The sequence below is a fragment of the Neopsephotus bourkii genome, unplaced genomic scaffold (assembly GCF_033783945.1).
Source record: "Neopsephotus bourkii isolate Nb327-2 ecotype Australia unplaced genomic scaffold, CSIRO-AGI_Nbou_v1 NB_1572, whole genome shotgun sequence".
Taxonomy (NCBI): Eukaryota; Metazoa; Chordata; class Aves; order Psittaciformes; family Psittacidae; genus Neopsephotus; species Neopsephotus bourkii.
Window position 1 is genome coordinate 7,627,534 of NW_026902048.1, and position 22,322 is coordinate 7,649,855.

Below are 22,322 nucleotides of genomic sequence, written 5' to 3' on the forward strand. Positions count from 1 at the left end.
AAGGAAAAGGAAGAGGGAGAGGGAAAGGGAGAGGGAGAGAGCAATACAGGTTCTGTCAAATGTTAGCATCTCTTTGTATTCTGTAGTTAAACTGTAAACAAAGTTGGACTATAGAATCACACAACAGCCCAGGTTTGAGGGGGTCTTAAAAGATCATCTGGTCCAACCTTTCATGGGAAAGGTAGCCTAGATTAAATTAATGTTTATTCACTCCCAGTTTGAAAGCCTCCAGTGATGGTGATGCTGCCACATTCCTGAGGAGGTTGTTCCATAAATGATTGTTCTTACTGTACAAAATTTCTTATGTCAAGATGCAAGGTGGAGAACCCATTGCCAGGAGGATGAATGATGGAGAATCTATTACAAGAAGGATGAATGATGAATAACCTATTACCAGAAAGAGGTTGCTTCATTCTCCCGGTACCATAAAACCTTGATTGTCTAGAGGATTTGTCTTAGAGAATAATGCTGTTGTGTGCCACAAGCAACCACTGCCTCAGTTTGGTTCATCTCCTAGCATGTCTACAAAAGGGTGTTTAGACCCAGCCTTAGTTCCCTCATGTAGGAGTCACTGCGGCTAAAGAAAACACTCCTAGGACAAATTCTTGAAGAACTATTTAACCTTTGAAAGCAAATGGAATTTGAGTCAAAACAGTAGTTGCTCCAGACTACAAAAGCCTGGAAGTCTTGCTCCTGAATTTGCTGTGTTGCAGCAAATCCCCAAACAAACAGTTGCTGTCATCAGAGCAGATCCAGTTCATTTATTTTGCTGCAAAATATCTGTTTCTTATACAAGCTCTGAGATAATACTTAAGTACTACCAAAAATTAACATCTTGACATGCTTGGACTTCAGGTCAAACCCAAATACTACTTGGATTATCTAGTAGCACTGTGATAGGTTTTCTAGGAGTCACCTTACTCAGGTAGATCTTTTCCCATCCTCCAATTTTTCTGGAAGAAATGAGACCAATCATAAGACTTTCAAATACATATTTTAATGTATTTTTCAAAAATATTAGTGTATTTACATAAGTCTCTCATTTAGAAATATCTTGTACTTGCCTATTTTAAAACACCTGGTTTAAAAAAGTTCAGCCAGATGATTACACAGATTTGAAAGAACGTTGACTGTAGATATGAGCAATTAAAAAACACAACAAACATACACCATTGCATTAACATTGAGTGCACATTTTTAAGTTACTGACTTCTACAAATTGTTCTTCCCATAAAAATTGCTTAGTCTGTGTCAGTAACTTGTACCCACTTTTACACTGGAATTTGCATTTCCTTTTTCCTCACAGAATCTAGCCCCCGCCCCCCCTGCCCCTTCACTTATACAAAGGTTGCAATAAAATGCATTACAGTAGTATTTCATTTACAAAGCAAATGACATTAAAACTTGTTTCTTAACCCATTGGATTGTACTTTAGTAAAACAATGTCCTTTCATGGAGGTGCAGCAGAGATTCCAAGAGCTGCCTGGATGTGGAAAATGATCACTCTTTCAAAGCAGTCCTGCCTGGGAAGGTTGAGTTGAATTGTTTCATGATGCTGTGTCAATTCCTCTTTGGAAGGATCTCATCCTCAAGTTTGGCAATTAGGATAGTATGTTAAACATTGTATTTATTCAAAATAAATACAAATAAGTTAAAAAAGTAGGACAGAAAATTATGTTCTTGTTGATACTGCTTGGAGGAAAGCTTAGCAATGAAGCTTGTGGCAATATCTAGCTCACACATGACAGGCAGGTCCATTTGTTTCAGTAGTATTCTCTGAGCAAGGTAAAAACAGCTATGAACATGGCTGTAATTTTGGAGAAAGACAGTCGTGATCTTCTTTCAAACTTCGTTAGGAAGCCATTTTCCTATGGAAAGAAACATGCAGAGTTAGGAATAGCTTAACAATAACATTAAGCTAGGAAAAACACCACTCTACTGGTACCAGGTGCACAGAGTGCAACACCATTCTGCATAGAGGAACAGGTTTTCAGAGCTCTACCTCCAAAAGATGAATAGGGCTTTAAAAACAGTAGCTGAAAATAGCTGCACCTTGCTGAATGTTTGATTTCCAAGTCAAGACTGTGCCCTGCCTGTGTAAATAGAAAATGAATGTGAACTGCATCATCTAGGCCCACATCTTCAAGGAAGATACAAGTACTATGTTTCTGATGTAGTAATATACTAGTAAGTATCTTCCTTTAACACTCCTCATTCTACTGTGATGAGACAGTAGGTTATTGTGGAAAGTTTCCAGCAGCTGATACTTCTCTTAAATAAAACTGACTCTATTTCAAAGAGCTGCAGAGAGAAGCCTTTACAGTAAATCTGATACATCAGGGGTCCACTATCACATTGTTGTTTTTTTTTTTTTACTGCTACCAGACAGGGAAGGGTCAAAACAAGCAAAAAGTAAAAAGGAAAAGCAAGACACTAGAAAATAATGAGGGGAAAAGTAATAACAGATAGGAATTGAAAGAGAAGTGGGTCGAGAGGGGGTGGAAAGAGAAAGTAACATTTACATATAGAGAAAGGAAAAAAGTACCAGGGAAATAACTGACAATGATGTCACTGATTCTCAGCTTCCCCTAACTTCAAATGAAAACAAAATATTGGCGTGATGAAACTCAGCAAAGCAAAAGGGACCTCCCCTCCACTGCCAGGAGGGAATTTCAGCAGCTTGGCAAAATAATCCACATATTGACAAATGCTCTCCTCAGCACTAGCTGTTGGTAGATGGAAGATGCGGGATTATCTCAGTCCAGACAGAAAAGATTTAACCTTGATTGCACTTACCTGTAAATTTGTGTAAGGAAAACTGATTTGGGGGATTAAATAATGGCTTTACAAAAGTACTGAGTTCACCTGTGAGGATCACACATATATTCTTCCCTTACCTTGCTGCACTAACCTTAGGGTACCACTTAAGTTTAGATTTAGTAATGGAAATTTGCATGCCATGCAGGCATTAACCTGCTTCGAGCAGGAGGCTGGATCAGATGATTTCCTAAGGTCCCTTTCAACCTGAGTTACCATATGATCCTGTGAGTCAAGGCTAACTAGGATTTTGCTGTTACAGGTACAGAAAGTGCCATTTTGAAAAGAAAGTTTCCTTTTAGCATTGTTCTGTTTAAAGCACAAGCAAAACTTTCACTGTATGTCTCAGGAAGACATTCCAGTCATCAAATGTTAAAACCACCAAATAAAACCTTAAAAATGGTTTTGATGGTGTCTGTAACAATAGTTTCAGTTAATGAAACAAAATCTCCTAATACAGATTTTGATGGAAAATGAGAAACCTACCCAGCCACCATTTGCATCTATCCATTCGGCTTTATTGTTTATTATGTACTCTGTGATGAAATAAGAAATCTGCTCCTTTTCCTCTCCAGTGAGCTGAACTCCATGCTCTTGAAGCTTCTTAGTGAGAAGACCTCCAAATGTAAATATGGTCATAATTCGTCCCCAGTTAGTATTTCCATCAGCAAATTTTTCTTCCATGACACCATTGAAAATTCTCTTGGCAACAGCTACAGAGCTGATGTCAATTCTGTCCAGGAACGGTCTGAGAGCCTCCTCGGTTTGATCTTGCAGTGAAGATGCAATGTTTCGCAAGACATGAGCAACTCTGGTTTGGGCTGGTCCAAGGTGGGACTCCTGAAGCACATATTGCAGATAATCTTGAGCTAAGTAATAAACGTAGTAGAAGTCAGCAGTTTCCATTTAGAAAGAAATGCAGAGAGCAGTGCACCAGTCTTGATCAGGGTCAGTAATGAGCATCCACAAGACATGCACACAGCTTTGTATCGTCTGGTTTTGATGGAGTTTTTATTTGACTTAACAGTAGCGTGGGTTGTGGAATATGTCACAGCGGAAATGAAAGAAAAAGTGTGTGCTCAAGGGGAGAAACATGTCTTCCTGAGAGATTTATTAGTTCTCTAAATAGATCGGCTTTTACCATATTCTTTAGCAGTATAAATTGGCATTTCCTAGGGGCTTCTACTATGTAACACTAGCAAAAATTTGGCATTTAGCTTACAAAATTCTGAGAATGGTGTATGTTAGCAAAGGTTTGCCATTTGGCTTGAAAAAACCTACTAAAAAGTGTATGCTGTAGGAGCATGCAGCCCCCCCCATCTTCTCTTACCCTAATCTCTTCATTGCCAGGGGTTAAAGCTGCAATCTGTATTGCAGTTTAACGAATTGTTTCTGGTTCACAACTTTTTGAAGATACCAGTAGATATTTCCAATAGCATGGAAGAACGGATAAACTTTCTTCAGTATTCAGGGAGCTTTACATAACTGCAAAAAGTGGTACAAATATGGATGGAATAAAGGGGAAAGCCAGCTTTATAGCATTATCTCCTGTTCCAGACTTTCCCACACTTTCTCAGTGAGTACTTTTCAAGATTTGGAATGGGTAGCTTCAAAGATTACTCCCCCACCCCCGGGAGTTCTGCTGTAAAAAACAGTCATGAAAGACAATGCTAATGCAGTCAGCTTGTCAGAACATGGGCTGGGAAATATGGGGCCAAGGTAGTCATGTGTGATACCATTTGAATCTTTCTTGTCAGGTAACAAGTATGATACCTACAACAACTGCTCCTCTATTACCATTTTCAAGCAGTTATTTTGGGGGGAAGGGGCAGGGGTATCTAGTCCACTTTTCCCTTACAGATTTCTCCTGAGGCATCCTGATGTTGCTAAAGGTTCAGGCTGCATCTGTAGAGGACCTCAACCCACAGCGAAGGGTTGCTTAGAGCAAGCTGATATGCTTGCTGATATGCAGTATAGTGTTAACCCTAGCTAGACCCCTTCCCCTCCCCACCCCATGCCCCAAAAGGGTATGCTGCTGCTCTAACATCACAGTTCTGCAGAAAACCCTAGAGCAGACCAGGGTAGTTTCCAGTTCCTTCTCAGGGTTTTTCAGTGCGTGGTGGGTGACTCAATGACACAGTAGTCTTCCATCCACAGTGGGGTTTGAAACCTCAAGCTGTGCATAGCACAGATACCAGTCACTTCAACCATGCTGGAAATTGCTTCCTTTGCTTTCTCTTGGAAGCAGAGAAAGAGGTTGCTTGGTGCTGTGTTCACCTTTGGGTTTAGGAGGGCAGTGTGAGCTGGAAAAACTCAGATGGTATCTTCAGGAGAGAATGCGATGCTAGGACTGGGAATGGGCTCATTCTTCCCAAGCTCGTTTTCAGAGTTCAGATGTGTCCTGTATCCAACACCTGCAGCTGCTGCTTTGGCAGAGCTGAGGCTGGCTTTGCCTTTGTTATGTTCAGTGATTTCAGCAAACTGCCAACGTTTTATGGGGAATGCAAATGAAAAAAGAAGGATGTGATAGTCTTTAACTCTTTCCAACTCAGCTAAATCTGGGCTGAAATTTCTAGGGCAGAGGGAAGGCATTGCTCCACCCAGACCACTTCCCTCCTGTCAAATGCCTGCTGCAGACAGCTGAGAAAGGTACCCGAGGAAAGAAATCACAAGCATCCTTTTTCTGTGCAGCACAGCCTGTGAAGTTACAGATCATGCCTGACTTAATAATTGATTAATGAAAAACTTTTGTGTTCTTTGTGAATGTAATAGTTGAATATGAACAGTGAACAGTACCTAAGGAGACAAGTTTTGCTTTTTTCACAATTAGCTGAGGTAGAGCACAGGCAGAAGCAGATATTTCTTCATTAGTGAAGCATTTTGGATTCTGAGAAGGGTGATGAAATAAGCCTGTGAATACATCACCATTACTGAAAGAAATCAGTGTTAATACCTTGTCAATTTTGGTGCAAATGCTGTCACTTACAGTGTCTTGATCTCTGTAAGGTGAAGCTCAGTGCTCAGCTCCCAGAAGGGGTGGCAGCTCTGAGCAGACATCTCTAGCAGCAAGCTGTGACACTGGTGACCAGAGTTCAGGATGTGGCTGTTGAAGTTGCCCCAGGTCTGACTCCTTCAATGTCAGACACATTTGCTTTTCAATAGCATGTAGTGGAGGGTGCAATTCCAAGTGTTGTATGCTGAGGTTAGAGGTGTATAAAGGTTGGAACAGATGATCTTTGGGATCCATTCCAATCTGGTATTTTATGATTCTGTGAGTAGCAGTGGCAGTTCATTTATCTAAATACGCACATAAAGACTTGGACCAGAGAGTGTAGCCCAGTCTTCCCAAGGTCTAATGGTCAACTCTGAGTACTGTAAGAAATGGCCTTTAGAATCTTTTCCCTGTATTGTGCCACTGTAACACTCTGATGCTCATTTTCTGTATTAGGGAGCACTTTCCTTTCTCTTACCAGAGTTTGTGTTTTGTAGCTGTAAGTGAATACCTTCAACATAATGAATCTCTACTTATCTTCCTACCTGTTCTGTCTCCCCAGTGCTGCATATACTGCAGTCTCATACACTGTGTTGCTTCTTCTCTGTTTTCTTCTTTCCTGCATACACTTTGTCTTTTATAAATGATAAGTGCTAATAAAATGTTTGAAATAGAAACCAGCTTGACATAGAAGCTCAAATGCAAACCCTCCCCAACTACCTGGCAATAGCAAGGGGCTTCCAATGCTTTAATTTAAATCTGTGCTCTGTGGATTTGATTGTGCATCATACCCTAACCTGAAAAAGCTTATTTTCCAGAACAGATGGGAACTCAGTTGACAGATCCTCATAAAATTGACTTGTGAGAGACAATGTCATCTCATCATGTTTGAGGCAAAACTAAGCCAGAATGACAAAAGCTTTGTTGAGCTATTGGTTCTGCCTTGCCAGAGTTGTTCCAGTTCAGGTGAATGTGGGCATTGTGAGCCTTGTCTGGAGGAGCAGTCTGAGGCCTTGAGGAAATTATCAGAGATTTTTTTCTGCGTCTTTTCCCTTTTTGATGTCCAAACCAGGATGATTTTTATGTGGTTTGGTTGGATTTCATGCAAAAGAATGGCGCAATTCACTTGTAGCTTCCCAGCTGTCCTGCACAGCCCTGATACAAGGCTTCTGGAGGCTTTGTTGACTTTTATTTACCCTCTGGTTTCCTATAAATCGGAATATGCAAGCTGGCTTTTCTGTGAGCTGGGATGGTTGGTTGGTACTGAATCCAGAGGCTTGGTTGCCTAGTGAAGTGCTGCCACCTAGTCGCAGCCGGCCTGGATGCACGCAGAGAAACCCGTTAGCTCCAATACAAATTCAAGTCTGTGCTTTGGGGTTCTGTAGCAGCAAAGAACTAAAATACAGCAGGATTGAGACTCGTTCCTGGTAATAATCTAAATTAGTACATGATACGTTGTTTCCCAGAGAATTCTGTCACCTGGGAAGCACCAGACTCCTGTCGAAAGGTTTCCAATGAAATGTTTTCCTTCTTGAAGAAAGGTTTCCTTCCTGTGAAGAAAGGTTTCTCCATAAGAAGTTTTATAAGCAGTTCATTCTAAATCACTTCAGTCTATCTCCTAATGTTTATAGGATGTAGGCTGAATAGCAGGATCCTGGATCTCAAATTCTGGCAACTGAAACAGACAATTAGAGCATCTAATATTCTGTGTGTCTCAGAGATGCACAGAAGACAAGCTCCAGGGATAGGAGGATGTAGCTGGTTTTGCATCATCTGGGCCAGTTGAGGTATTCTGGGCTAATAGGAGAGCAAAAGTGGTCTCCAATGTAAACAAAAGCAAATAGCTACTCCATCTTAGCACTGAGCTGGGGTGCAGTCCAGAATGAGGGCTGAGCAATAAGGCATAAGCAATTTTCTGCTCCTAGAAATACCACACAGCAATGTCTGGGAAGACGGATCATATGAAGATGCACACTCTATTGTCTCATCTCAAGCATGAGAAGAATTATCTGAGAGGCCATTCTGCTCCCTTTATGACTCCTCTGTAGCACTCCATTGACATAAGGGGAGCATAGAAAGGGCCCAGTCAGGCTGTGTTACTCAGGGTTCAGCTGCTGCCTTGTCACTTCCTCTGATAACTCATCGTAACTCAGAACCTGTCAGCTTCTGGATCCCAGCTCCTCTTATCATCATGAGTCAAGGGAGCAGCCAAACACACCGGCCCACAATGCATGTGCCATATGTCATCATATGCTTGTGTGTTCTACACATGTTCTACATTCTTATAAGCCTTTCCAAGTGTTTATCTGGGATCAGGAGAATTTGGACCAATAGTCATACCTGTGAGCAGTGAGCCACAGAAACGCAAGGCTCCCTGAACTTCCTGGGCAATGGAGCATGAACAAGTAAAGTCTTGGTAGCAAGATCTTCTTGCTAAGCAGAAACACTGTCTGCTGAAGCCAGTTTCATTGCTGAAAATACTTGTTCCCAGGAGGAAAAAAACAAAAAGGTCTTACTGGGACTATTCATGAAATAAGAAGTCAGGAGATGATGTCTCCATATGATAACCAAAACTATGTGTCTCCCTCACAGCCACAAGTCAAGGGTGGTCTTCACTGTTGGTTGATTCTGCTATGGCAGGCACAATGCTAACATGTACAAAGTCAGTTTTTACATTCATCTGCAGCTTTGGTTCAGGTCCGCATCTTCCAAAGGCATAATGCCATCAGGAAAGACAGGCATTTAGCATCAGCTGCACCAGTGTTTTAAAGCTACTTTAAAAGGTGGTGATATGTGGTGAGACAGTATTTCAGTAACATCTGAGCCTTACTTAGCATATAGAGAGTCCCACTGGATGTGAGTTTCAAAATATGCTCAAGATTCAGATAACAAGTTTCCACTGAGCATGAATGGAATATAGATGCCCAGTTCCTTTAGGTGCCTTCAAAAAAAAAACAACCCGTGGCTATTCAGTAAGGCTACCAATAGTTTAAAGTTGATTATTCTTTTAAATTCTTTGCTATTTGATTTTTCAAGTGAAGCTTCTGTATGTCATGGGTTTAAAATAAATCACCTCAGAATTCAAGCTCACTTCAGCAGGTACAGTTTACCTGGATGCCTTAGAGGTTTGCAGATGTCTACATTAGCCCTCCTAGGAGCGAGCTTGCTTCTGTGCTTCCCCCTCATTTAAATCAAGCCTACATCTGCTCCTGTTACTACTAGAAACCTTTGCACTGGGTCAAGTGTTAGTGATTCACAGATTAAATATCTTTCATTTAGAAGATAATGTATTCTTTTAATAAATCATTTTACCCTCTTTTTACGATATTCTCTCTGTTGATGACCCTATAAAAAAGGGTTATAACAACACTAGTATTTCTACTATAAAACACTCTTCATGAAGGTTCATAACTCATCTTTTGTTTTATTTGCAGGGTTCCCATCTGGGGGCACATTTGTTTTTATTCCCTTTTCAAATTGTTTTGAGTTATTTTGAGTTATTAAAAAAAGGACAAAAATACAAATGTAATGTACAGATGTTTTCCTCTTTTATAATAAACCCAGATCTTTGAATAGAAATTCTGCTTAAGGAAATTAATATGTAATGTGATTTCAGTAATTTTCATAGAATCATAGAACAGTTTGGGTTGGAAGGGACCTTCAAAGCTCATCTAATCCAACCCTCTTCAATGAGCAGGGACATCTTCAATTAGATGGATGAACTAGGTTGGACGAAGCCTTGAGTGAGATGGTTTAGTGTGAGGTGTCCCCGCCCATGGCAGGGGGGTTGGAACTAGGTGATCTTAAGGTCCTTTCCAGCCCTAACTATTCTATGATTCTGTTCTATGATTCTAGATCACGTTGCCCAGAACCACATCCAGCCAGGTCTTGAATGTCTCCAGGTATGTCACATCTCCCACCTCTCTGGGTGACCTGTGCCAGTGTTTCACCACCCTCACTGTAAACAATTTCTTCCTTACATCCATCTTGAATCTCCCCTCTTAGTTTAAAACCATCACTTCTCATCCTATTGCAGCAGGCTCTGCTAAAAAGTCTCCTCATCTTTCTTAAAGGCCCCTTTTAAGAACTGAAAGGTCTCCCTGAAGCCTTCTCTTCTCCAGGCTGAACAACCCCAACTCTCTCAGATTTTCTTACAGGAGAGGTATTCCATTCTCTGATCATTTCTGTGTCCCTCCTCTGGACCTGCTCTGACAGGTACATGTCTTTCCTGTCCTGAGGACTCCAGAGCTGGACACAGTACTGTAGGGAGGGGTCTCACCAGAGCAGAGTAGCTGGAAATAAATATGTCTATTAAACCACATTTCTGAACCGTAATTCAATAATTTTGCTGAAATTTTATTACCTTCTCAAATGTAATGTCTGTTTGCGTCAAAATGTGGTGCTAGGCCTACTGTTTACAGCCTTTATTAAAACAAAGAAATAGCCCTGCATCTAACACATGAGGAAGACAAAGACTACAGTGCCATTTGGTAGGACTTTTCTGAAGTCTAAAAGCAGTTGCTATGAAACTCGTTCATCCACCTAAGAAATTGTATTGCTTGTGGTAGAATAAAATCTGCATAAGTCAAGTCAACTGCAAGGAAGAACTGGTGAAGGTAATATCCCCAGCAATCCTTCTGGAGGGGTTACTTGTAATCCAAACTGCATTTCTCATCCTTCTGATTTACCCCATCTCAGCAGTCACTCTGATGTTGGCACAGTGCAGTATTTTCAAACCCACAATGATCACGTGTAAATTGCGGCAAATTACAGCACGAAATTAGCTGTATATTTTTATCCGTGTGTTTATTATGTTTTTTTGATCCTTCAAAAAAGCACACTGAGGTGGCATTTCTGTGCTCTTAGGAGAAGGCTGTGAGCAGAAATAGCAAACTCATCTGTCTCCACAGGTATTTATACCACATTCATCACTGTGCTGTCTGAACATTTAATACTAGCCCCTCAATCTTTCTAAGTGAAAAGACGTCCCATTAAAGAAGTGTGAAGGAAGCTGATGCTACCATGACTAGTTATCCAGATCAGAAGGAAACTCACTTTTGAGCTCATTTTTTAATCATATACCTTTATGGTACTCTGTGCTTTGAATTGCATTTGCCCATCACTTAATTGTTGTGGCTGTGTATAGAGCCCCTGGTTTATCTAGGGAATCAAGCCTGTAAGTGTTGTCATAATGATGCTAATACTGATGCTTGCTCAGGCCCTAAAATTCTCTGTCTTTCAGAAAGCTGAATTCTTTTAGACCCTTTCAAATGATCTCAATGCAAAGTGTTTACTTATTTGTGCCAACAGTTACAGGCAATAAAGCAACACCTAAATGCCCAGTCGGGAGCAGGGATTCTCTTGTGCTGGGTGTTTCACCCATTAAAGCCAGGAGTTTTCTGCCCCAGCTCACTGTGCGTGGGCAAAAATGCTGAACCAACACAAACCCCCCATGCTTCACAAAACAGCAGGAGTGGGACCATGATGGTGTATCATTAGGCAACAGTGAGGATGATTGTATTTAATCTGAGGCATTTTCATGGCTATCGGTAGCAACAGCAAGCAAACTCCATACCAGCACTTCAGTGTGTGTAATTTTGAGTTTTCACAATGAAACCCCAGAATACCCATTCATCGTTGGCAGACTTGCCTTTGTATCAATTTGGGACTAGATTCTTGGCATGCCAGGGAATTATGCATCATAATGACTTAATCAAGGGCTTTCATAGTGTATTCTAGAGCTGAGAAACTTTTCTAAACCCAAATGCAGATGGAAGCTTGGACCCAGCATCAAGTGCTTTACACATGAAGTCAGAGGAGCTCTGCACAGACTGAACCCCTGTGCCTCAGCAAAGTTCTATTGATTTTGGTAAATTCATCTGTGCAGGGATGTGAATCTATCTACAGGGAACTAAATGAAGCCTAAAGTTATTGATTTTCAAGAGAAAAGAACTTTAGTTAAAGATCTCTTATGTTTTCTTAATTATTCCTGATGATATTAAAGAGGGACAATAAATAAAACAGACAGTTTTGCATGATTTAATGAAGCAAGACCAGAGAGAAGGGGATTGACCAAGTTAGACAAGGTTTTTATTTGCTCTTTGTGCTGGATAGCTGTTAATCATTCAATGAGAAACACATTTCCAATGGCCAGTTCTCAAGCAACATAAATAATAGCAACATCCTTGTTTCTCCTTTGCCCTTAATTTCCTTTTGGAGGCTTGTCAATAAACAGCCGTTCCCAATGTATTTTGCAACTTGGAACCCAGACCCCAAAAGCCCCCATCAAATGTAATTACTTTGCTTTACACCCTCCTTTATGTTCCTGAGCTAACAAACAGCCACTGGAGTTCCAGAGGGAGCTCATTTTTCTGGCTACCTCCAGGGCATTCAGAGTTGTCACAAGAGTACAGCTCAGTCATTAGCTGAGTGTATTGGCAGACACCAGTGCTCTCTACAAAAGGTGGCAAGCCACAAAATTTGGAGTCCTTATATGCAGTATAAAACTTGGTGTTCCTATGGCCTGGCAGTCCCGTTCAGCTCAGTGAGCTTTGATTTTCCCATCTATTGAATGGGCTTCTCTAAAAGATTTGCTGATTCTGCAAATATGACTTGATTTTTTTACTTCTACCACAGGTTTCCTCTATAACCTTGAGAAAACTCCTGGTCTCCCTTTGACTCAGTGCCTCACTTCCAAAATAGAGGAAATTAGAGAATTACACTCAGGTGTAATTACTTTTGCCTATATTTAGCAGTCTTCCCAAGGAAGCATGTTAAGGGGAGTTGATGTGTGTGTCTCAGCTGGGTTGTGGTATGCTGGGATGTCTTAGTCTAGGCTGTTGATGACAGTAACTCTGTGGCTACAAGCCAAACGGAGCTGAAGCAGGTAAGAGCTGACTCAAAGGCACGTAACTCCAGTCATTTACCATCTGTGTGTGAGTCAGAGCCCTAATATTTGTTTTCTTCTCTCCTTTGTTGGCAGTCAGTGGAGCTGTTTATTTGTACAGCAGTTAGCATATTGGGACCTTGATCTCAGTCAGGCCTAGGTGCTAGTTTTAATACATAGCCTAATGTAGCATATTATAGACTGAGATGCTGGCTTTGTCATTTACATAGACATGTGTGTGTATGTCTCTTGGATCCCATTTTTCTCTCATGTGGCACTGTGGCTAGTAGATAGATCTACCTTAGAGATGCCAAAGGTGTAGATCTCGTAATTCTTTGGACATATGTTTTGGTTAAGTCACTGAAGCCTGAGTGCTTGTGAGGCAATTTGAAAAACAGCTTTATCAAGTTCATCTCTTCCAATCATTTTTCTTTCACAATATGCTTTGCTAGCTGTAAAATTATTCTACTAAGGTGTGTTACCACACTCTGAGGCAGTTTGTTTTCTTCTGCATTGATCTTTGATATGAGGTACTTGTTCCTGAAAGCATTTTTCCTTTTTAACTACTTAGATGCTAATTTTGTATAATCTAGAAATTCCCGTAGAACAACATTTATTTGATACTCTGTCCTTTATTTGCTAATCACTTTTTCTAGATAGTCAATTTGTGAATGGATTCCTATTCAGTCACAGTCAGATATGTTGGTGTTTAGTGTACTGAATTAATTTGTGGTGTAGCTCTCCACAATACCTTAAAATTATAGATTTCATAAAAGGATAAAAATCTCATTTTAAAATGAAGCAATAGTTTTGTCAGTATGTAATGTTTTGCAACTGAAAAATTGGAAATAATTGTAATAACAGTAAAGTATATTTATAGTTAATTAACTTGTAATCTAATGGAAAACTAATCTCCCTTAGAAGGTAAAGGCATGATGTAGTCAGGTTTTTTGTTTGTGGTGTCCAGCTGGATACCCACCAAAGAAAATAAATGAGTTTTTATTGTAGCAATTCCTTGCCAAATAACACTGTTAACCATGGGCTTTTATGAAATCAGGAGGCATTTTAGGTGCACTGGGGCTCTCTCACTCTTGTCTCTTTGAGACATTGTTTTTATCTTAAAACATCCATGTAATCCAGTCCTCCTCTTCCTTTCTGTGGGTTTAAAGCCCTGCAGCCTCACATACACATACATAAGTTTTACTGATGGCGCATCCCTTGCATGGAGGGAGGTTGCATGCAGCTGTAGGATCCAACCTGTAAACTACCATCTCATTTCTAAGGAATTATGAACACTTCTGTCATCTTCTGAGGAAGCAGGACTGGATAACAAGTGTGGTCCAGAAGCTCACACTCTGCAGTAGGGCTCAGTTTTAGCAAACATATTCCTTGATTGCTGGTGATTACTGACAAGATAAGAGTGCTGAAACAAACATTTACAACCCCAATAATACACTGGCAGTGGTGTTCTGCTGTGAAAAGTGACTCAGTAAAAGTGTCACTTTCAAGGTGCAGGATTATTGGTTCTCACTGAGTCCAGACAAAATGTGCTCAATTTACAAGCAAAAATATAATACCTGTTTCTTAGCTGCCAGCCATAAAAAGGGGTTATGCTCTAGGTTGGTTGCCCTATAGACTGTGTAGTTTCCTCAGACAGGTGTTGCACTCATGACTTGCTAATGGTTTATATTTGTGTAAATACTAGCTAGGTTGCAAATAGAAGTGGGTAAGATCAGAATAGGTTACTTCCTTCTGATAAATGTAGGGCTATTTCAATGCGATCATCTACAGTCTACCCTCTTTGGTAACACAAACCATAGAATTTCAGTTAGTTTCTTCTTGTGTGCAGCTCATAACTCTGGGCTAAGACGGGCTGTGCAAGCTAGAGGAATTCTCACAGCTTTATCCCTTCATTCCCTTTAGTAGTTTTGCAGAGATCTGACAATCCAGAACGGGTGCTCTGATTCACACATGCTGATGACTTGCCTTCCAACAACTGCTGCAGTTCCTTCTCCTAGAAGTCATTCCCTCCCACCTTCCACTCCTCCTGCCCTGTCCCTCCTGCAAAGACAGCTTGGCTATTCATCAAGCAGGATCTGAACTGCTGCAACCTGGAACTCAGCAGGTCAAGGTGGACAAACACCAATTTCACTTGTCCTTAATGCCCTGGGTTGCAGATTATAGCAATGCAGTAGCTGCAGTGGAGAGCTGAGCCATCCTTATGGCAGAGGCAAACCTCTCTTGCTGCCTTACTGTAAATCAATCCCACTCATCCATCAGAGCTTTCAGTAGGCGATTCTTGTGTGTGACTGGAGCTGTCTGAATGGTGGTGCAGTAATGTTGTAAACCATCTCTCTTCCCTGAGGCACTTGTATAATAGTCAGTGAAAGCTTGTTCTGTGCCATTGGTATGTTTTGCAGTGGGTTCAGTGGTTAAACAACCAAATGATAGTTAAGAAGTTCGCTGTTAGAGCTAAATACCTTCACTGGTGGTGCCTTCCTGTCCATGTTCCTATATGTCCCTGTACTTACTTGAATTAGGATATGGTGACAAGATATCCTGTCATCATTAATGCTACACAAACTAATGCTGATGCCTCTCTTCCTCATCCTCCCCTTTATTAAAGTTTGGGATTTTGGTACTTTCGGACATATTTAAATTGGAAATAATGCTGAATTAGGACAGGCTGTCCCTTGTGATTGTGCATAAATGATTGCATCAGGCAGTGTTGACTCCAAAGGAATTTGTAGAAATTTATTTCCAGAAAGCAGCTGAGTTACCAGCCTACAAGGGACTGATCAATAGCAATTGGCTTCAGCTATCACAGTGCTTTTAATTTGGTAAGTTGTCCTTTTGTCGTGCAACATCAAAGGATTCTTCTGGCTTGAGGAACCTGAAGAAAGGGAATATTGACTTTTGAGTGCTTAAAATCTGGGATGCTTTACTTTCAGTTTGTCTACAGCATCTCTGGATAGACAGAACAAACTGTTAAAGTTAAAAAGATTATTAAGACAATGCTGTGCAGGGACATTTTAGTGCAGCAATTTAGTCATGTATGTCTGGTCATATTAATGGGAATCCTACTGCTACATCCCTGTGCACTCTGCTAAATAATTTGCCTAATGATTTCAGTTAAGCATGGAAAACAAGCACCATCTGAAACTGTTTGCTTGACATACTATGTTTGATGCATGGGAGCTGGAGAGAAAATACAGTGCTGCAATGTGAGTACCTCAGTTCACTGTACTGTAAGTGAGGGGAGGAGACTGGTATTAAAACAAAGATGTCCTGGGACATCAGTGCTTATTGTGATGGATGCAAAGCCTGTACCATGAGTCCAGCTTGTATCCTGCTGCTAGGAGTGCACCTTTCTGGCCAGAGGTTTCAAAAGTCCAGTTGGGCAACTCTTGACTGAGTTGGGCTCCTGGCTTCAAATAATTTGCAAAGAATTTGGCATTAGGTTAAATTAGGACACAAACTGCTACTCCTATAGTGAATTTTTCTCATGTCTTCCCTTTAAGTGAGATTTCAGCTTTGGTGTATGCAGTTTTGGTACTTCCCATCTGCTTTTGGAAAAAAATTTAAAGGTAATGTCTGATCAGTTGCCTTCCCTTGTGGTACAGTTCCATTCATATAATAATAGGTTACACAGCAGATAGTTCCTGACAGACTGTCCATATCATATTGCTTGTTTCAGATGACTAATTCCTTCTGTTATTATATACAGCAACACATTGAATTATTAAAAAAGACATAATAGAAGGCTTTCTTACCTTCCCCATATTCAACTGATCTTCCTATTCTTCAAGTATTTGTGGCAGAGCCAGGCCCAAAGCAGAAGTTAGAGCAGACTGTGGGAATGCACTAATGATGCATCTCTAAGTCCAGCAGAATGATGAATATCCTCCTATCATATCTAGGAAAGGTTCATTGTCTGTTAAATAGTGTGGTATTAATTGTGTTACAACTCAGACATCAGCAAAGCTCCTACACATCCCTGGCTGAAAGCTGCCTGTCATGTACCTTCCCACGTGTATTGTGTTTGGGCTGCAGTGAATAAAGCTGTGTATGCTCAAGTGTTCAGCAAAGGGGAGCTGGGCTTCACGAGTCACTGGACTGCTTAGGAAATACTTCAGAGAAACTCATGTGCTGCTAGAAATGAAGCTTTCAATGCTTAAGTCACAGTCCTGTCCCTGAGCTCAGTTGGAAATACCGTGCTGAGTGTGATGACAGAGAACCTAATGCTGAAGTGCCATCACACACAAGTGATGAAACAACCCCAAAATACTTTGGGACATATTTTTACAAGCAGCAGCATATCAGCTCTTATGTGCTCATCAAATTCCAAATCAAGTAATCAGCTTGCAATTTCAAATGGCAGTGTTATTGTTTGCTTCATTACCTACTGCACTTGCTAATGCTGTTTGTGCAGGATGGTCACTATTTCTCCAGCTTAGCAGCAGGTACATTTTAGCAATGAGGAAAAAGAGCAATTATCAGCCTCCGCAGCACCTTGGTTCTCTTCAGGATGAATGGTGCAATATACATGTAGAGGATTATTTAAAAACCCATTGCAAACACTTCTAGCGTATTAGCCATAATAATAGCCTGACTGTTTGAACTGGCAGTGATCCAATTCCTTCGTCAAGATGCACTACCTGGTGCATGTGTTCATAGACCAACTGACTGGATCATAAAATAGCAGGATGGCAAAAGCATCAGGAAAACAATGATGTGTGTTTATGTTGCTGTAAGTTATGGATGTGTAATAAACAGGGGACAGGAAGTTCCTGAGCCACTAAGGATAAAGGTGAGGGTTTTACAACAGCTATGAATTCTGAAGAGTGTGTTTAAGTCTGGACAATCTTTAGCTGCTTATCCTGATTTTTTTTGTGTACCAGACTGATGGTAGTAAATGTGAACTAGGTAATTTACAGACTGGAAAGTGTAGCAGAGCAATGTTTTGAGTTCACTGAGCAAAGGAAGATGATGTAGAATATTTCAAATCTGAAGTAAAAATATAAGGGCCTCCATAAGAGTGCAAATGAGGCACAGGTCTGAATTCATTTTACATGCAGTTTGTTTGAAATCTGAGGTAATATCAAGAGAAAAGTTCACTTGTATTATTGTGGATATGTTGTTTAAATATAACAGAGATATTCTATGAGATTTATTTTTAATCTAGTGCTTATTAACACATCTGCAGCCATTCTACAAAGCATGTATCCAAGGGGAGATGGAGGCATGGCACAGTGCTGGCATTGACAACAGCAGATATCTAATCAGCATATCTGATATATACGTTAATGTTGATAATACTCATTGGTATTACCCAGATAACTTCTTGAACAAATGATGTCTGGGAATCTATGCAACTTGTTGAATATTTAAACTTTATTTTGCAATCCAACATTTGTGTAACATTAAAAAAACCTCCCTGGAAGGATTTACTGGATGTCACTGTCAGTGATTACTGACAAGTTTGGGTTGTTGGTATGCTGTGTGTGCTCAAAGCTGGCAGAACTTCTACAAATGTGATTTATATTGGGCTACAACACTCAGCTCAGTTCTGGAGCAAAGCATCTTAGACTTAAGTGCAAAACTTCATAAAGCATCTCCATAAAGGTACTGTGTATTCTTCACTCTCTCTGTTGCTGATTCAGAGTTAAACATGGAAGAGGGGCTAGGTGGTTCTCCATCACCTTGTCAGCTACTCGGGTGGGCCTGACAACTAAGCAAGTCTCAAGTCCCAAATTTTCCTCAGTTCCTGCTCCCTTGTTCCTAAAGGAAAGCCTGGAGAGAATAGGATCAGTAACTGATCCTGATATCTACATCTAATTAAGAGATGTATCAGGCATAGGCCTAATCAGCTAAGCCTTAGGGCACCTCTATGCAGAGGACACTTATCTTTTCAGTCTCTATGGGGGGCTCATTCATTCACCTTCTGTGAACTAGAGTTTCTTCCTTTACAAATGTGTCACTGGAGAAGAGAGTGTTACTCAACATGAGTAAATGTGACAGCAGCTGGGTCTAAAGTTAAGCCTAATCTCCTCTGAAGTGGGAACTGAAGTAGGCCTAACCCTGCTGGATGAGTCAGTGGCAGAATCAGGGCAAGAGCAAGAATCCCTTATTACCAGCTGTGCGATATAAACACATGCCTTCCCTCGCTGGCTTCCCAACCATCCATTAACACAGCGGTAGCAGTTAGATTCAGTTTGGTTTTTTTTAACTTGGGATCAACTTTCACCTATTTTTGAGGTAGGCAGGAATCCTTCCTCCCCTCACTCCTCATCAGCTTTATCTGCTCCCATAAAACACCAGGATATCAGACTCCTCATGTTTGCCAGCATTAAACAAAACTTGCTGGCAGATACAAAACACTTCATGTTTGCTTGGTTGCCCCGTACCTGTCAACTGGGTACAGCTCTTACAGTTCATTCTTCATGGGACACTGCAGCCCCATAAAAGCTGTGAGTCAGGCCTCCAGGAAAAGTCATGCATGACTTAAAATCACGAGGATGATCAAAAACAATAAAATGCATATTTTCAGGTTGCCTTTGGGTTTTCTAAGGCTGTGAGGCACACCCATTTCAGGTCTTCAAGCTCTTCTTTGCAACCACTAAGGCTGGAAATTGAGGGCATTCATTTTTCATGAGCTACACACAATTTCCTGTTTTCAGAAAAACAGGGAATATTGTAAGACCTAATGGCCAGGACTGTCAACACTGGTGCTATCACTGAACATACTTGGTAATACTAAATATGTGATTTCTTTCCTTTTCCATCCAGAATGAGGGTTTTGCTTTTCCCATCAGCACAATGACTCAGTGTTTGGATATGTCAATCTATTTGAGAAAGTATAGATTGCTTTTGCTGAGAATTATTAAAAATTGTATCACTGGCTTGGTGTTGGATGAAAGTCACAGAGGGGTGGACTGTCCCCTGAGATGGCATTTTCAGCCTACTGTCACCAATTTACCTTGGGCTTGGTGTATTCATTTAATCTCTTTACCTTCACACAGCTTGATGCAGTTAGACTGAATATCATTCTGAATTTTCTCCTCTTTATTTCTCTTCTCAAAGCAAATTCTGAGTGTAACAGCTCAGGGCTGGATAGGGCATACCCCATCATCTGGACCTTCAGACCAAGCACTTCACTGGCAGCCGTGTCCCTTGGGTAAATGGGATTCTGCAAAATGACAGTGCAGCTTGTGTGGGCAGGGGACAGGCCACGTCCCAAAGTAAGTAATTAATTCCCTCAGGGCCTCATGGCTGTCACAAACATCACCATCTTCTGCTTCCTGTGCTAGATGCAATTCCTAGAGCTTGTGTTCTTGGATGCAAAGGGAGTACTAATAGTACCTGCCAAGACATGCGGTCTTTCCCTTGGAAAAAAAAAAAAGGATGAGAAAACAAACTACATATGATAGATGTTAGTCATGTTGCTTATTGCACTGTTGGCATAATCTCCCCCTGGGGCTCCTATACTCACATCCAGGATTTGGGGATGAGTCAGGCATACTGCATATGTACTTATGGATGATCTGAGCATACACAGAATATAATGGGAATTTCATGATGTCCCAACTTGCTTTTGCTTCCCTCTGTGCCACAAGGTGTCTGTAAATCCTAGACAGAGTCCTTCTCTGAGACAAGGTTGCTGGATGGAATAACACAGTATACCTCCAAGGAGCTGCATGTGTGGGAGCATCAGTTAATTTGCTATAATTGAATAGACTAATGTTGCTAAATCTTATGACATTATTGCTGGCCATGTGACGTTGGTGGTGATTTCTTGAAATCTCTAGATTCTGGAGTCATGTTAACACTCAAGGATCTCTATTAAACAAAGATTTCAGCCTCCACATTTATAAGATAAAGTTGTTTCCTGGGATTCCCCAGCATATCAAAAAGTGAAGGCAAGTAAGAACACACTGAACCTGTATTTTGAAAACCAAAAGTCTTTAAACCCATCACATGGCTTTGGGGGACCTGAACATTTATTTCTGAACAGCTTGCTGTGGCAACTTGATAATTTTCCTTTAATAGTTATGTCTGTTCTTGTGCAGCTTGGCTTCCTACACCTTCTGTAATAAAACTATCAATGTTTTGTGTATATTAAACTGCTTTATTTTTACTTAGAGTTCCTGAAGTCACTAACAGGCAAGACAGTGTTGTATGCAAGGCAATTATTCAGGCATTACAAGATTAAAACACAGAATATATTTCCTTGGGAAATAAAGATTTCAGACAGTTTTTTCTATGTATAGAACAGGGATAAAAGCTTAAATGCTGCCTGTTCTGGTTCCCTGCTTCTAGCAGAAGAAAGGTTGGGTTTTTTCTTTCTTTCTTGAGAGCAGAAAGATTGTTTAAAAACAAGGATCCAAAACAGGAAGGATATAAAAAAAGGCATGGAGCTAATGTAATCGAGGATGTTCCTTAGGCCTTAGTGGTAGTGTCTCACTTCCATGAGGCAGGAAAATTACAACAACATAGCAATGAATAAAGTATTAAATGCTGCTGAGACTTTTATAAGAACATTTTCGTAGTTCTTCCAGGTGCAGTGGCATTCTTTTAATTACCTGGACATGACAAAGAATGCTGCAATGCCGAAAGGTTTATTCTCTGGTATACATAAGTCAATAAAGGTAACAGCCAGGGAAAGCAACTCAGCAGCAGGTAGCATATTCTTTTCCATGCACAGAAATGGTGAAAGTTGTTTGTTCTGATCTTTCCATAGTTATTATGCTGCTAACAGGTGGAAATAACTTTAAAGGATATAAAACCCACTCATACAAATGCCACTTGATTTAGCCATCAAATGAGTTTGAAGTACTGATGTCTTCCCAGATGCTGGCAGACTCCAGTGTTTCCTATTGTGTGTTATTCAATTTAATATATCTAATGCCGTAAGGAGTAACATGACCAGCCATCATGGTTGCCCACCCCTGTCTTTTTCTTTGTCACTATATACTTAGACTCTTCACCACCAAGGGCCCCTATGCTGATGAAGCCTCTGCACATCTGGTAACTACTCTGCTTTGCTGAACAAGAAAAGTTTTATCACCCCATTTTTCACCAGCCCTGACCCGTTAGAAATTGTACTCAAACTTTTCCCAAGGGCTTAACCAGGAGCTCATTCATCGGGAGAAGAAGCAGTCCTACACTGAAGTATCTTCTACAAGTGTTGCCAATGGGAAATCAAACAATATTTTTTGGTTTTTGCAATTAAACAATTTGTCTACTGAGCATTAATACTTGCCTCTACACTAAACCTGCTCCCTCTGTACTGGTTAGAGACTGCACCTGAAAATGCCTGATTTCTGCCATGCCCTCAGCTCCCACTGATTCCAAGGACGACTGAACTCATCCCATTTTTATATGCCTTTTGCAGGTCCTATCCCTTCTTCCTTCAAAACCTGATATAATCCTAATAAATACTCTGACACTCAGCAACTTGTGAAATGAGCTATTATAAGGGAAGTATTATCTAACAGCACAGCAGAGATAAGCTATGCATGTTGCCCAAGATCATGCATAAAATCTCCTGTAGCACTGGAGGAGAAAACCCTTGAGAAGTAACTTGTGTTAGATGTGGACTAATACATAACTCTCTAATGTTTATGA

At 40.6% G+C, this 22,322-nt stretch overlaps 1 protein-coding gene and 1 long non-coding RNA gene across 2 annotated transcripts; one reads left to right on the forward strand and one right to left on the reverse strand.

Moving 5' to 3' along the window:
- Window positions 1–15: 15 nt before the first annotated feature.
- LOC133222024 (uncharacterized) lies at window positions 16–20,951 on the forward strand. The gene is made up of 2 exons (XR_009728155.1): window positions 16–1,623; window positions 19,798–20,951. It is a non-coding gene; the product is annotated as an uncharacterized LOC133222024 (long non-coding RNA).
- On the reverse strand, window positions 1,621–3,723 carry BCL2A1 (BCL2 related protein A1). The gene is made up of 2 exons (XM_061371369.1): window positions 3,304–3,723; window positions 1,621–1,868 (listed from the first exon to the last, which is right to left on the reverse strand). The coding sequence occupies exons 1-2, from the start codon at window positions 3,721–3,723 to the stop codon at window positions 1,764–1,766; spliced, it is 525 nt and encodes a 174-aa protein (XP_061227353.1). The 3' UTR covers window positions 1,621–1,763.
- Window positions 20,952–22,322: the final 1,371 nt, after the last annotated feature.

Bases quoted from the DNA above. Each gene is read 5' to 3' on its own strand.
- BCL2A1 (XM_061371369.1), bottom strand. From the start codon at position 3,723: ATGGAAACTGCTGACTTCTACTACGTTTATTACTTAGCTCAAGATTAT. The intron at 1,869-3,303 runs GTAGGTTTCTCA...TTCTTTCCATAG, and splicing joins TAGATGCAAATGGTGGCTGG to GAAAATGGCTTCCTAACGAA.